This window comes from Phascolarctos cinereus, unplaced genomic scaffold (assembly GCF_003287225.1).
Source record: "Phascolarctos cinereus isolate Bilbo 61053 unplaced genomic scaffold, phaCin_HiC Scaffold_2;HRSCAF=192, whole genome shotgun sequence".
Lineage (NCBI taxonomy): Eukaryota > Metazoa > Chordata > Mammalia > Diprotodontia > Phascolarctidae > Phascolarctos > Phascolarctos cinereus.
In genome coordinates this window covers 266,668,930-266,684,769 of record NW_027555625.1, presented here as the reverse complement: position 1 = coordinate 266,684,769, position 15,840 = coordinate 266,668,930, and the positions used below count along the sequence as shown (strand labels likewise).

General features: G+C 46.0%; 1 protein-coding gene across 2 annotated transcripts in view; it reads left to right on the top strand.

The window, feature by feature from the left end:
- PRRX2 (paired related homeobox 2) overlaps positions 1–15,209 on the top strand; it is a 64,295-nt gene extending 49,086 nt beyond the window's left edge. The window contains exons 2-5 of one of the 2 annotated variants that reach the window (XM_020973575.2): positions 9,098–9,282; positions 9,751–9,929; positions 10,959–11,082; positions 11,541–15,209. In XM_020973575.2, the coding sequence (XP_020829234.1) occupies positions 9,098–9,282; positions 9,751–9,929; positions 10,959–11,082; positions 11,541–11,723 (671 nt within the window). In that variant the 3' untranslated portion in view covers positions 11,724–15,209. The remainder of the gene's footprint in view (positions 1–9,097; positions 9,283–9,750; positions 9,930–10,958; positions 11,083–11,540) is intronic. The other variant, XM_020973578.2, reaches the window with a different exon arrangement.
- The last annotated feature ends 631 nt before the right edge of the window (positions 15,210–15,840 follow it).

Genomic DNA, 15,840 nt, shown 5'->3' with positions numbered 1-15,840 from the left:
AGGGGCTCTGACCACATTTGTTGAAAACATTGCTCTTCTGGGTGAGAGCCCAGGAAGTCTGGGGGATGGACTCATCAGCACAGCCTCAGCTTGGGTGGGGAGGGGAGGGAATAGCTGAGGACGCACAGCTTTGGCCACAGAGAGCTAGCCCCTCTGTGGGAGTCAGGGGCATCCTCTCCGGAAGCTACCATAGGGTTTTTTGGTTTCTTTTTTTTTTGGCCATTAATAGCACTCCTATGTCTAAGCCGGATTTCCAACCTCAAAATAGGTGTGCCCAATATACTGGAAAATATGGTGTTTGTTCCATTTTTTAAAAGTCCACTCACTAAGTAGATGGGAGTCCAAGAGCTATGGCATGGGTCATACACATCCTCCCCAGCTCCAGTGTCCATCGAGCACCTTATAAATGAGCACCAGTTAAAAGTTGCATATATAAGTGTCCTAAACATGAGGCTTCCAGGAAGCCATGAATTACTTACTTAATGAGCAAGATGACTCCCCACATAAGTAATAGAAGACTCAGGTCTCGACATTCTACATTCTGCGTCTCTCTAATTGCCCCCTATTACAGCTCTGCTAAGCAGCTGTCCCAGGCCACTTACATCCCCCAAAAATCGAGAGAAGCTGCTGAGAAAGGCGATGCATTAATAACTTTGAGGAACAGCCCGCCTACCCTGGTAATCACACAGGACATCATTACTAGCCCTCTTACTTAAGACCTTCTCCCAGAGGTATTTTAAAGGCCTCCACAATCTTTACCAGGAAAGCCTTTGGGTGAAGGAAAAGACTTTCTCCTCTGTTACTCCCTGCAACTTTCTTGGCTATAAATACTTCTGCAGCCTTGCGGCCCCTCTGATTAAGGCCCAGTGTTAATTTGTTAAATCCACATCAAGATCTCGGGAGCCAATTGTTTATTTTTGTTAATATACTGGCAGCAATGAGATGGTAGTGGGGGTGGGGGTGTTGGGAGGGGGGTTGTTGAGAGCGTATTGGGTAAGAGCAAATACTAATTAATAAAAGTTATTTATTTGGGTATGAGCCCGCCACAACCCTAGGGTCAGGCTCAGACTGATTATTTCAACCAAAAACAAACAGAAAGTGTCTCTCAACAGCATGAAAAAGGTGGGTGGGGGGGGGACATTGGAGAGGCAAAGGTTGAATTTATTTGTCTTAGGAAGAATTTGCAGCTAATTCCCTCCAGGCTATTTTGACCCTTAAATTACATGGAATAAGAAAAAACAAGTGGGGTGGGAGGGGAGGGTAAGAAAAACTTGATCATTTGGCTGAGAGCACATTTGAAAATCTCTTTGGCAAGCGTCTGAAAAGAAATGGAATGTGTGAAATAATTTAACAGCAGAAAACTGCACTAGTCATTTTTTCATTGCAGTGTAATAGCAGGCAATGTAATTTTAGCTTTTAAGAGATGTAGACCTGAAATTTCCTCCATCTGAACTGAACCCAGAGAGAAGGGACAGAAATGTGTTGATCCTAAACCTTTTACACAAACAACATTTAAGTGGCCAATTCAAATGGAAACCTTTTCATGTTTTACTCTCTTAAAACTAAATTTTTAGTTTTAAAAAGGGAGACTTTGGGCTCCATTCCCACTTGAAAAATTCTAATTTTTGATGCTTTTCTCTCCCTCTCCCCTCCCCACCCCCCACCCCAGCCCACTAGCTGGGTGTGATTAGAGGTGAGTTCTGTCGAGGTATTTTCTGGCTGTAGAACACTGGCTTCTTTTTAAACCTCAGGCTTGGTGCTCCCAGGGGAGGACACATAGCCACATCAATAAATTCCTTAAGTGATGATTTAGGAAGTTAATATAATAAATGAATATCCGGTCATCCTCCACAAAAGCCCCCCTCTGATGCCTTGCTGTGGAGGTGACCCTGAGCTCCTGAAGATCGTTTCAGTGAACCACAGGCCTTGCCTGGTCTGACCACAATGGAGAGGCCTCAAAAACAGGCCTGGGGATGCACTGGGCTGGCTGTCATCCAAGAACTGACTGAGCTAAATGCAGAGAGGTTCGTCTCTAAAATGTACACGCTGGGTAATGGATTTTTTTGGCTACCAATCAGTGATCTAAACCAAAGCGAGGCAGTCCCTGCCCTCAGTGAGCTTACATCCTTTGGGAGGTAAACAAATAAGTAAATACAAGCTAGTTTGAGTAGATAAGGAAGCCCTAACAACTAGGGAGATCAAGAAAGGTTTCCTGTAGGATGTGGCCCATGAGCTGAGCCTTGAAGGAGGTCAGGGGTTCACCGAGGTAGAGGTGAGGAGGGAGTGAATCCCAGGATTGAGAGCCTTGAGAAGACATAAAAGCAGGAGATAGAAGGTGGGGTTCAGAGTTTGGCAGTAAAGCCAACTTGGTTGGAAGACAGAGTCATGTGAAAAAAGTCACGTGAATCTGGAAAAGTGGGCCGGAGACAGATGGTAAAAGGCTTTAAATGCCTAGCTGAGGAGTTTTATTTTGTCTTTGAGGCATTGGGGAGTCATTGAATATTCTGGAGCAAAGAAATCTTCAGTATTTCCTTATTACTTCTAGGATAAAATATCACTAATCTTTTGGATACCCCCTACCCAGCAAACACAATCTGCTCCTTCCAACTCAGTGTCATGGTGTAGGCTCATAATGAATGCTTGTTGAATTGAATGGAATTTATTTGCCTAGAGTGGAAGGTTTGTGTAAGTAGGATGGTTTTAACCTTGTCCTAGAGCTAAAACATATGAAGGGACTGAAGGCTTGGTGCTTTTTTTTTTTTGAAAGGTGCCATGCAAACCCCTGGTGATACTCATAGAGCCATGGGATAGAATGAATGAGCTAAATTTGGAGGTACATTACTTGGATTCAAATGTAGACTTTGCCACTTAGCGGTTCTGTGACTTTGGTCAGGTCACTTCCTTGCCTGGGTCTCAGTTTTCTCATTTAGAAAATGCCAGCGTTGGGTTAAATGACCTGTTAGGTCCCTATTAGAAGGAGGAGAGCCCACCTCTCTGCAGTCTGAAGGATATTAACACTATTTTTTTTTTTGGAATTTTTTTTTGTTAGGCAATGGGGTAACATCATCTTATGAACTCTGGTAGAACCCAGGCCAGCTCTAACATCTCTTTGCTCATAAAAGAAAATACAACTTTTCCTTGGGTCTTGCTGTTGGGGGAAAAAAAGAGTCTGAACCAGTCAGTTCCCTCATGGTTTACAACAGATTCCTCTCTCAACCCCCTTTGTCACAAAAGTTCTGATTAGTGCAGCATTCAGAGGGTTAGGGACTGGGGACTTCAGATTTCACTGATATAGCTGTCTTCTCCCTTTACCAACACAGGGAGGCATCTCTTCTGTAACATATAATCTTAAAGCTGTCTTGGAGGCAGTGAAATGTTAAGTGACTTGCCCAGAGTCAGACAGTCAGTTTGTGTCAGAGATGGGACTTGAATCCTGGTCTTCCTGGCTCCAAGACCCACAGTATATCCAAACTTCCTCTTGGAGAGTTTAAATAATCTACAAAACCTCTTGTGAGTGTTAGGGGAGGGCTATCACTTCTTAGGTTCTTAATCTTTTTTTTTTTTTCATCATGGATCCCTTTGGCAGTCTGGTAAAACCTATGAAACCTTTCTCAGAGTAATGTTCTTAAATACATAAAATAAAGCACATAGGATTACAAAAGAAACCAGTTATATTTATAATGATAACAACTAGCATTTATATAGCACTTCAAGTTTTGCAAAGTGCTTTGCAAATATCTCATTTTATCTTCACTCTGGGAAATGGGTGCTATTATTATCCCCATTTTACAGGTGAGGATACTGAAGCAGATTGAGGTTAAGTGACTTGCCTAAGGTCACATAGCCAGTCGAATGATAGATTTGAATTCAGGTCTTCTGACCCCTGCCGTTGTTCAGCAGTTTCAGTCACGTCTGACTCTTTGTGATCCCATTTGGGTTTTCTTTGGCAAAGATACTGGAGTGGTTTGCCATTTACTTCTCCAGATCAGAAACTGATCCAGATGAAAAAATGAGACATCCAGGTTTAAGTGACTTGCCCACCCAGGGTCATACAGCTAGTATCTGAGGCCAGATTTGAACTCAGGAAGATAAGTCTTCCTGATTCCTAGTCCACTGCTCTATCCACTTTGCCACCTAGCTGCCTATATATTTAAATAGACTTATAGATAGACAGACAGACAGAGAGAGAGAGACAGAGAGAGAGAGAGAGAGAGATCTGTATATTATAAACAAGTTCATGGGCCCTAAATTAAGCTAGGAATTCCTACATGATTATAAAAGGAAATTTGGAGCTGGGGGCTGAAAGTGAGTTTCCAAACCCTCCCCATTGCATCCTAAGGACACACTTTCTACAAGGTCTTTAGGGTTATCTCCATCACAGTTTGGATGAGACACAGGATCCAAAAGGAATCCTTCCTGCCCTGGATCACGAAACAAAGGAGATGGTGGTTATCAGTCACCAAGTCTCCAGCTTGCCAGGGACTCCCGTGCATTGGTTTGAAACAGGGTTTCAGTAGGACCACTTGAGCTCCATCACAGGCACCTAGCCGACAACCTGGAGCCAGAAAAGTTGTCTCTTAACCACTCTGGTGGTCAAAAGCACTAGAAAGGCAAAATGGTTTTCATTATAACTCCCATTTTGAATGGCTCAGAAACTTCCTGGAAAAATTCTCCTTTTTTGGCTGAAAATTTTCACTGGGTTGGGTCTACGCCCAAACACAATATGTATGGGAATGCCTGCTTATGTGTATGTGAGGCTAAGAGGCCTGATCAGTTATCTGGAACTCAAAGAAACAAGAAAATCACTACATTTCTGCCCCATCTCCTTTTGACTTAAACTGATCAGAAAAAGAAGAAAATGCCAAATAACCAGACTGGTTTTGGGTACCCAGTAGGCCCTCCCTATTTCACTGTGTCCCGCTCCTCCCCACTCTGATATTTTTCTCCCAGAAATGTAAATGCAGTGTGAATATTCTAGTGGAGGCAGCATGGAGGAGTGGCTAGAAAGCCAGCCTTGAAACAAGGAAGACCTGTCTTTGTCCTGCCTGTGACATATTCTGGCTGAGTGATGCTGGGCAAATCATTGAACTTCTGATAATAACTCCCTAAGATCAGGGATGTCAAACTCAAATAGGAAAGAGAACCACTAAACTTACATAAGGATTCCTGCAGAGGCAGATTGACTTAGAAAACCACATATTAACGTGATCTATTCTATTGTATTTTTATTTATTTTGTTCAGTATTTCTCAATTAGATTTTAATTTGGTTCTGGCAGTACTCAGGAATGTTGACAGCTGCAGCCTTGATGGGCACCTCTGTCTTAGATGATAAGCCACAGAGAAGGTCCTAACTTGCATTGAGAGAAGGCATTTCCTAGGCCTCTGAAATCTCAGGTCCAGTCCCCATTCCCTGATAACATTCCTAAGATCTCAGCTTGACTAAGAAGAAAGCAATGCTCCAGCAGCATCCACATCCTAGGCAAATGATAATGACAATGCTTTAAAGTTAGCAGAGCCAGATAAAGCCAGATACGTAGATAGGAGCACTGACCTGTTGGTAGAAGAGGCCATGTAGTCCAATCCTGTCATTTTTCAGATGAGGAAACTGAAGCCCAGAGGAGTTAAGTGACTTGCCCAGTATCAGCTAATAAATGTCAAAGGCAGAGTCTGAACCTAGTTCTTCCTGACTTTAAATTCAGGTTGCTATCTACTACTCTGGGCTGCCTCTCCATTCACCTATGTGAGTCTCACAGCAAACCTGTGAGGTAGGTACTACAGATGTGGGGAAACTAAGACTTGGAAAGATCAAGTAACTGCACCAGGATCAGCACAGCTCATAAGTGTCAGAGACAAGATTCGAACCCAGATCTTCCTGATTCCTGAGCACCTCCTGGGTGCCTAGCCCTAAGTAGTCCTTGGGTAGGGAGTTTGGGGGGCCAAGACAGGCAAGAGGACAGTCTAAGAAACAGTCCTTGCCCTGAAGGAGCTCTTATCTGGAGAAACAAAACAAGCAAAAGACTTAATTAAGTTTGTCCCATGATGCCTTCTCTATGGTGGAATGGTCAATTAAGTATTTGCTGTTGTTATTCAGTTGTGTCCAACTCTTCATGACCCCATTTGGGGTTTTCTTAACAAAGATACTGGAGTTGGTTTGCCATTTCCTTCTTATTTTGCATATGATGAAACTGAGGCAAACAAGGTTAAGTGATTTGGCCGGTCACATAGCTAGTCAGGTTCTGAGGCTGGATTTGAACTCATGAAGACAAAGTTTCCTGATCCCAAGCTCCGTGCTCTATCCACTGCGCCATCTAGCTGCCAATAAGTATTCGCTGAATGCATGACAAATGCAAGGAATTCTTCACAGAGGATGTAGGAGTTAAGAAGACCTTAAAGGAGGAAGTGTAATTAATTTTGCTCCCTAATGAGCAGAAGACAAATGCAGGAGATACATGGGAGTATAAACAGCTGACAAGTTCTCTCCACAAGAGAAGTCTGGAAGGAAGTCAGTATCCCAGCAGAGAGCTCAAAACATTATCAACTAAATGCATGCCATTCTGCTGCCAATTCCAAGCTGAAATCCATCTCATGAGGCTTTGTGACCATCCATCCATCAACACGTATTTATTAAGCACCTACTCTGTGCCAGGCACCAGGAGCACAAAGTCAAAAATTCTAGAGTCTCTGCCCGAAAGGAATTTGTTCTCTGGAGGAAGCCAACATGTGTGTAAATAGGCAAGGTGTCCCCTAAGTCTTAAAGGAGTTTGAAGATTTGAGAGTTTGAATGAAGTTTTTAGTGCTAAGACTTTGGGGCCACGTAGGGAGAAGATGCTAGCAAGTTGGGGATATCGGCAAAGTCTTCACAGAACAAATCCCCTTAATAAAATTAAAATAATTCTGTTAGTAAAAGGATTTGTTCGGTAAAACTTGGACTCAGTCAAAAGGCCAAACTCAAGGACCTACAAAACCACGTGTGGTCTGGAGGCCACAGGATCCTCACCCCTGGATAGGGGAATGATGTAATCAGGCCTATACTCCAGGAAAATCACTTTGACTTCCTCATGATGGAGGGTGGAAACTACAGCAGTTACCCAAGGCGGGTAATCAGGGTTTTGTTTCGTGGCACCAAAATTTGGAAGGCACCAGTAATTCCACTTGCATTCCTTCAGGAGGTAGAAACAACTGTATAATTAAAATAAGAAGCTACTTAATGGCCTCATCCTTTCTCCTCACCGTTATATCCGAGGAGCTCTGCCCTGCCCCCTCCCCCAGATGCAACCTTGCAGGATTCCTAGGATCACTGCCTGTGGGGTCAGTGTCCAAGGGCCCCTATTTCTCCACAATGGGGTGATGTCCTGGAGTCTCTACTCCCATGCGTTTTGTGTCTTAAGGTTTATTCTCTTCCCTTCAATTGAATTTGTCTGTAAAAGGCGATGGGGGGAGGGGTGGGGGGTCAGGACCAGACTTTTGAACTTAAGAGGTTAGCAGGGGCATTTGGGGAAGTGTTTGCTCAGGTGCCAGCAATGCCTGCCAGGACCCTGATTTGTTGGCCCTGTGCAGTGGAAGGATGTGAGGTAGATGTAGCGGGGGATCTCACGTTCTGAAGTTTAACAAGTGCAGCTGGGCACAGACTGACTTCCACCTGGGTCATCTGCAGGTGCAGAGAGGCAATTAGTGCAGTGAGAAGAGCCTTGAACTTGGAGGCAAGCAACACCCGGGTGTGATGCCGGCTCTGCCACCTGGGGCCTGTGTGGCCCCAGGCCAGTCATTCCGTCTAAGCCCTCTCTCTGAGTTTCACTTTCCTCAGTTCTGAAGTGGAACCATCATATTTGTGCTACCTCCTTCAAAGGGTTGGTGTGGAAGAAATGCTTTGTGAGCCTTAAAGGCCATCTGTAGGAATGCCGGCAGTTATTAGGACTTTGGAAGGATTCGGTTCAGATCAATTCAGCTTTTCGATGGAGTACCAGCTATGATGCTACAGCTTTCCCTGTGCTAGGCTACTGAAGGGGGTCCATCGATGAAGGCACCATTAATCTCAGATGCTCCAGTGGATTCCTGAGCTTACTGATATGGGTATCCTCTGCAATGCTGCAGATAACAATTTACCTGTGCCTGTCCCATACTATGGAACCCTTATCCGTATCCCTCTGTGGCTTTGTCGCTGGGAGAAGCCCCTCCACCAAAGGCTATGGGTCCTTCCTCAGTTTCTCTGGATTTAGTGAAGATGCCAACAGAGTAAATGAGCTGTACAATGAAAGCTCAGTCTCAATAATCAGTTTACAATTTAATAAGGAGAAAAGATACAACAGTGCATAATAGTATCATAGGATTCATATCATTATATCGGCAGCTAGGTGGCACAATAGATGAAGCACTGGACTTGAAATCAGGAAGACCTGAATTCAAATCCAGCCACAGATGCTTGATAACTCTAGGCAAATCACTTAATCTTTGTCTGCCTCAGTTTCCTTTTTGATAAGAAGTAAATAATAATAGCCCAAATCTCCCAGGTTTGCTATAAGAATAGAGATAGTATCTGTAAAGTGCTATGCAAACCTTAAAGTGCCCTATTTAACAATTGTTATTTAGAACTGGAAAGAACCTTAGAGATCTTTTAGAATCGTCTCATTTTTCAGATGAGGAAGCTGAGGCCCATAAGAGGGAAGAGATTCCCCAAGGCCACAGAGATGGTAAGCAGCAAAGCCAGAATTCAAGCCCAATTCTTCTCATTCCAAATCCAAGGCTCTTTACATCATTGGTGTTGTTCAGTCGTGTGTTGACTCTTTGTAACCCTGTATGAGGTTTTCTTGGCAAAGATACTGGAGTGGTTTGCCATTTCCTTCTCCAGTGGATTAAGGCAAACAGGTTAAGTGACTTGCCCAGGGTCACAGAGCTAGTGAGTGTCTGAGGCTGGATTTGAACTCAGGTCTTCCTAACTCCAGGACCAGCCACCTCATCCTGCACTACAAAATGCAGACGTTGACAAGGATGGGAACCCACAACGTGGCGTTTGCTGGGATGGCCTCTGTGAATGATGAGAAGGCATGGGACGTCGTCCCTCCAGGTGCTCTGTCTCTCTGTCTCTCCCTGTGACTCCAGGTGAGTGCCTCAGCCCCAGCAGAGGAGTCGCCAAGAGGAAGAAGAAGCAGCGTAGAAACCGAACCACCTTCAACAGCAGCCAGCTACAAGCCCTGGAGCGGGTGTTCGAGAGGACCCACTATCCCGATGCCTTCGTCCGAGAGGAGCTGGCGCGCAGGGTCAACCTGAGTGAGGCCCGGGTGCAGGTGAGAGCAGCAGGAGGCCTCAGCCTGCTCCATGGAGGAAGCAGCACAGGGTGCTGGGAGCAGTGTAAGCCTCATTCCTTGTGTAATGTGGGGTACATTGTGAAACCCCACCAGGCCTATTCTTCATCTTCACTCCATAAAGGGGCCAGATTAGATGGTCTCCAAGATCTCTTCTAAGGTCCTGTGATTGGAATGGGCATTGGGAGGGAAGGTGCTAACTTCTTATGGCCTCTGGAAAGATCTCCTGGTCCCATGCCTACAGTCCCACCATTAAAGTATCAGGGATTTTTTTGCTCCCATCTAAGATAAACTAGGCTGAGATAAACTTAATGATCTTGCTGGCTGGCTATGACCCATCAAGAAGAGCTGGGGATGCCCAGACTCATAGCCAGTCTCCTCCCTTCCCTGCATGCCCCACTCTCCTCAACCTGGCACCCCTTCACTGTGTGCTTCCTGGTCTCTGCCCAGGTATGGTTCCAGAACCGAAGAGCGAAGTTCCGACGAAATGAGAGAGCCATGCTAGCCAACAGATCTGCCTCGCTCCTCAAGTCTTATAGCCAGGAAGCAGCCATCGAGCAGCCGATGGCACCCAGGCCAACAGCCCTGAGTCCAGACTATCTGTCCTGGACGACCACAACCCCCTACAGGTGAGACTCCCCCAACACTCTGAGCCTGCCCTCTCCCCACCCCACCTTCCAGGCACTTTGGGCCGGGGGGCTGCTAGAGAGCAAAGGGAGAAGAAACAAGGCCTCTTGAAGTTTGGGGAAGAAAGGATCCCCAAAATGGAGAGCTCAAGACAGATTTTGTTTTATTCCTTGGGCGGCACAGTAAGAGACAGCAAAGAATTCCTCTGTGCTTATGAGGCACAGAAACAGAGAAATTAAAGAATCCTTTGAGCGTGGGTATCCCAAAATCTAAAGCAGTGGGAAACCTCTGCCCCAGAACAGGTTAGCTCAGGCTCTACTCATTTGGGCACAACTAGGTAGGAAAGGGTGGAGTAGAACTGGGGGGAGAGGAAAAGGGGAAGGGAAAGAGATAAGGACAGGAAAAGGAAGAAGGGAGATAGAGGGAGATGGAAAATCAAAGGGAGAAGGAAGGAGAGGAAGAAGGAATTGGAGAATGAGAGAGAGAGAGAGAGAGAGAGAGAGAGAGAGAGAGAGAGAGAGAGAGAGAGAGAGAGAGAGAGAAAGGAAGGAGAGGGAAATGTGAAAGGAGAAAATGAGAAAGAGGGAGAGGGAAAAGGAGGGAGGGAAAGGGAAAGGTAGGAGAGAGGGAAGAGAAAGGGGGAAAGAAAAAAGGAGAGAAAGGGAAAGAGGAAGGGAAGGGATCATAGAGGAAAGGGGAAGGTAAAGGAGAAAGGGAATGGGACAAATGGAGGGAAAGAAAGGGGAGGAAGAGAACAGGGGAGATGAAGGAAAAGAGAGAGAGAAGAGATTGATTTATCAGATGGCTTTTAGAGGAATCTATTCTGGAAAAGGAATTTCTAAATGACTAAGAAAAGCCTAGAAAAACCTCAGTGTCTTCTAGGACAAGAAAGGGAGCTAAGACGGGGAGTCAGGGGGATTCTGAATGGCTCATCAGGCCAAGTGCATAGGGAAGGGCCTGCTCTGGTATCTAGGCTCCACTCCGGACACCCCAGCCCCTGGGTTCTGATCACTCTCTAATCTCAATTTCAGCTCAGCTGCTGGCAGCTCTGGGCACTCACGCCCGCCTGCCAGAGATGCGCCGGCTGATGGGGGCTCCAGAGCCAGTTGCGGGGGCAGCTCCACGCCTGTACAGAACATCGAGATGGGCTTGCCGGTGTGAAGGGGAAGAAGGGAAGAGAGGAAGTGGGGCATGGGGAGAGCAGGGAGTTAGAATGTCTGGTCAGGGCTCCCCTCACACCACCTCCTCCTTCCTTGTTCTTACTTGAGATGGCAGGGGAGGTGGGGAACTAACGTTTTTCTGGGGGTCTTAACTGCCAGAGATGAACTCAAGAATCCCCTCCAGCTCTGAAATTCCATATTTCTAAGATTTCAAAGGTTACTGAACCCCCACACTGAAAGGTGCTTCTAACTCTTCCCCAAGTCCTGCCAACCTCCTGGCACTTCTGAAAGGGAAGGAGCAAATCTGAGATCCCATGTGATTTAAAGAGAAAGCCAAGGTAGGAAGGTGAACAGAGAGAGAGCAAGAATGGGAACTCACCAGAGTCAGGAAGTGGTTGGGCCAAGGCTGTGAGTGATTCACTTATCTTATGTCTCCTCCTTCCCTCACCCCAGCACGGTGCCATCCTACAGCCCCGGGGGGACAGCCCCTCCCACTCAGGGGGTCAACATGGCCAACAGCATCGCCAGCCTTCGCCTCAAAGCCAAAGAGTTCAGCCTCCATCAGAACCAGGTGCCCACAGTGAACTGAATGATTCCCAGCAGCCCTCAACCAGGACTAAGCTACCTTTTTCTTAAAAACTTTTTTTAAGAAAAAAGAGAAAAAAAAGAAAAAAATGTTTTTAAAAAAAAAAGAAAAAAGGGGGAGAGGGAAGGAAAGGAAAATGAACCTCACCCTCCTTTCCTACCCACAGTACAAGGATGGCTGTTCCTGCCCCCAACAGAAGGGCTGGTTAAGAAAGGACCCTACAGAGCCATCCAAGGACATGCTCTCCAACCAATATGCCTTCTCTCCTGTGGCTGCTGAGGACAGCAGAGCCCAGACCCAGACCTTCCCTCCAACTTCTGTCTCGGTTATCCTCACTCATGAGCATCTGATGTTGTCAGGCCAGGAAAGAGGAGGGAGACCTACCTAAACAGAGTGTTTGTTTGAAAATCAAAAAGCTTGAGTTCTTCAAAACAAACAAACAAACAAACCTGGAAAAGGATGAGAAAAAAACTATAAACAGAACCAAAGGTTTTTCATTTAAGATGCAGAATATGAACTGGTACCAGCTGATGTTGTTCAAGATCCATTTTGGTTGCTGACACCAGATGGGATTTTGGCATCAAATGTCCCAGCAGCCCTTAGGGCAACAGTCAGCATAAACCAGCCCCTCTGTGACATACATCATCATGCCACCTGGCATACCTTGGTCTGTACATAGGCTGAAGTCTGCCCATTTCCGCTGGATAAATAGTGGAATCCAGCTCCATGGTTTGGACCTTGAACAATACGTGCATCCTAGTATAAAAGTACATAGTTGAAGTAGGGGGGAGTCAGAAAGAGATTGACCCAGACTGCCTCGATCCCTTTCTCCCAAGGGAGCTCTCCTAAGGTTCCAGGCAGACTCTAAGGAAAGGATGCCAGAGGCCAAGTTAAAAGAGAAAAGGAGTCTTGTGCTTGGAAACAATAGCCATGTCACCCTGAATTCTGGTTACAACCCCCCCTCGCTGGACTACCACATCTCCTGCCGGAGGGCATAGCTGGACCAGATAGTTCCAGGATGCCTTCTAGCTCTAAGACCTGAGATCCTTTATGAATACAGGAGGCTCAGCAACACAGATGCTCTCTGTGTACCTGGGACTGCTGGTGTTTCTCCTTTGCCCTCCCATGCTTCTTCACCATAGCCCCAGTCTTCGGGACGGTCAGGAGACTCCTCAGCATCATACAGGAGCCTGCTTGGGCCATCCTTCCTTCTGCCAACCAACACTGCCCTTCACTAATTGGATATTCCAGCAATGGCTATGAGGGATGGAGAGGCTCAGAAATAGCAGGAACATTTTCCTGTCATTCCCAGAAGCCTCTCTTTGCTTCCTGTGTATGGCCTCTAGTCCCTGTCCCCGCCCCCCACAGCCCTCCTTAGTTGGAAGAAGAACCAGATGGGAGTGGAGCCTAGAACAGGCCTTCTTCTGGGGATATAGGAGAAAAAACAATAAACTGGGGAGCCTGAGGTCTGGTTCAAATCCTGGCTCTGCCACTTAATACTTGAATGACTGGCTAAGGGGCTCTCCTTCTCTGGGCTTCAGTATCCCCATCTGTAAAATGGGGTGATTTCCAAAGCCCCTCCAAGTATGACTGCTTTAGGATTCTGGAACTAAGGCCTGGGCCAGGGGACTGGAAGCTCTGTCTGTATCTGATGGCTCAGGGGGGAAGATGGGGGCAGGGAAACATAACAGGGTAGTTTGAAAGAACCTCACTTGAAGGAACATAGAACTTCTTGACCTTCATATGCAGGCATCTCAATGAATTGTCTCAAAAACCTGAATGGAGACTATGCTGTATACAGCTCTGGCAAAACCCATGTTGATAGCATCAGCTCTCGGGACAAACAGGAGATGCTGAACCACAGGCCAGTCTGGGATTGCAGATGGGTGGTCATCTATGGAGTGGGATCAAAAGGTCATCAACCTAAAATTGTGATCTCTGCAGATGGTTAGTGAAAAGGGAAGAGGTGACAGGAAAAATACGAGGAACAAAAATTCAGCTGTAGGAATTCTGCCTGCCAGGCATGGCAGTAGGGGGCCATAGAAAATTGCTTATGGGGGTTCTGAACCCAAACAACCTCTCCCTGACAAGCAGCCATAGAGAGACCACCCAGCCCAGACCCACCCCACATCTGTTCTTGCACACAAAAGCAGAGGTTTGGGTTGGGTTTTTTTTTTAATTGTATAAAACACATTTATTCCTCTATAGATGCTGCTACATTACACCCAGAACTCATATGGTTTACCATGCAGAGGCAAAGGAGGGAAGAACCATTAGAACCCCATACTGTTTAACGAGCCTGACAAATCCTATGAGGCATTAATTCAATCAGAGAACAGACTTACACCTGGGCAAAGTGGACAAAGTAGGCATTAAGTACTTGGAAGAAACCCAGAGAATAAGACCCTTTCCAAGAAAGCACTGTCCCAGCCCCACATCTTGGGGGCAGTATCTGAAACCCTACCATTAGCTCTCTCCCTTTGGGTTAAACGTTGCTCTCTCCGGGACCATCTTAAAATGAAAATACTCCTGAGATGCCATGGGTCACACTTTAAATAAAAAGCATCTGGTAGTAAATATCAGAAGCATCTTTCCTTGGCCTGACGGATGGGAAAGCCAGAGATCTCTTAGTGCTTGGAATGGGGAAAAATGGGAAGTGAACATAAAGGAAGAAAAGAATGATAGAGAGAAAACTTGAAGGATGCTAAGGAAATGTTAAGAGCTCAAACACTGCCCAACAATTTTGAGGGGGAGGAGAGACATGGTACCTAAAGAGTCACTGGGAGGGGTAAGGGGCAGGGGCAGCCTCCAGGGACACAGCTCTGCCTCCATACAAAGTTGGGGCCAACCACCCAAGGAAGGCAAGGTTAGCTTTGGCACCTGCCTGCACTGACTCCAGCTGGCCAGCAGGTGGCCTAATGGAACATCACTGGGGGCTTGATAACAGATTGCAATTTAAACCGCCTTTCCCCAATGGGAACAGAAAAGCTAATAGATTTTGTCCCTCCCAGGTGTATTACAGTCAGTGGCTAAGGTCTCTGAGTTTAGGGATGCCCAGCAGGCAGGGGTTGTGCAGGCAAAAGAAGGATGTTTTCTTTACTTTTTTTTTTCCCTTGGTGGAGAAAATAAAGGCCTTTTCTGGTACTGCTAAGGGCTAGATAGATGGAATCGGCATGTTTTTTGAGGGCCTGGAATCCTCTCTGAACATGAAGCTTGTATTCATGAGAACCTCTGTCAGCTTTGGAAAAAGCCGTGGGGGCTCTATTCCCATGGAAAGCTCCTGGCTCTCTCAGTCCTACCACAAGGATATAAATGTCACTTCCGCCGTGAGTGCACTAATGAAAATAAACCAGTTTAATAGTTTACAGATGCCTCTCTGGAAACCCAAAAGGGAGAGAATAAGGATCTCTCTCTCTCTCTCTCTCTCTCTCTCTCTCTCTCTCTCTCTCTCTTCTCTCTCTCTCTCTCTCTCTCTCCTCCCTCCCCCCCTTTTTTAAAAAAAGAAAAACGAAATGAATTAAAACATTTGCTCTTGATATTGTAGCCCTTAATTGCTGTGATGTTTTGGCAGCTTATTCAGCATCTGTCACTTGAGATAAAGGCTTCACCGAGACAAGATACAAATTGCCCACACCGAGTGTTGCAGTGAATTCGAAATTTTTCCTCTGTAGTTCTTTCCCCTCACCCCATCTCCCTTCCCTTTGTCTGTTTCAGTTATTCATAAGCAGGATTGATAGGGGTTTTCAAGTGTCTTTTTCAATTTATTTTATATGAAGGAACTTTTGTTAAAAAAAAAAACCCTGAACCATTAAAAAAAAAAAAGGCACAGCTGTTGGTAAAGCAATATGAAAAGTATGCATTTGATTGGATACAGAGGTATACATATCTGGCTGGGGGCCAGATTCTGCCTATTAAGAGGTGATGATCCTGAAAAAGAAAAGTTTGGGATACCTCAAGACTGTCATCCTTCCTGGGACCTGGAAGCCAAGCCAGGCCATGGTACAAGTTGACCACACTCCAGAAGGAGAGCCCCAGGGGGCAGGGGAGCGGAAAACAAAACAGAGGGTGGTGGGAGAGAAGTGGCTGCCGAGGCGGGAAACTCTAGTCTCCAGCCATCCTAGTCACTGAGAAGACATAAGGAGATTTGGCCTCCCTTCTCATGGCCAA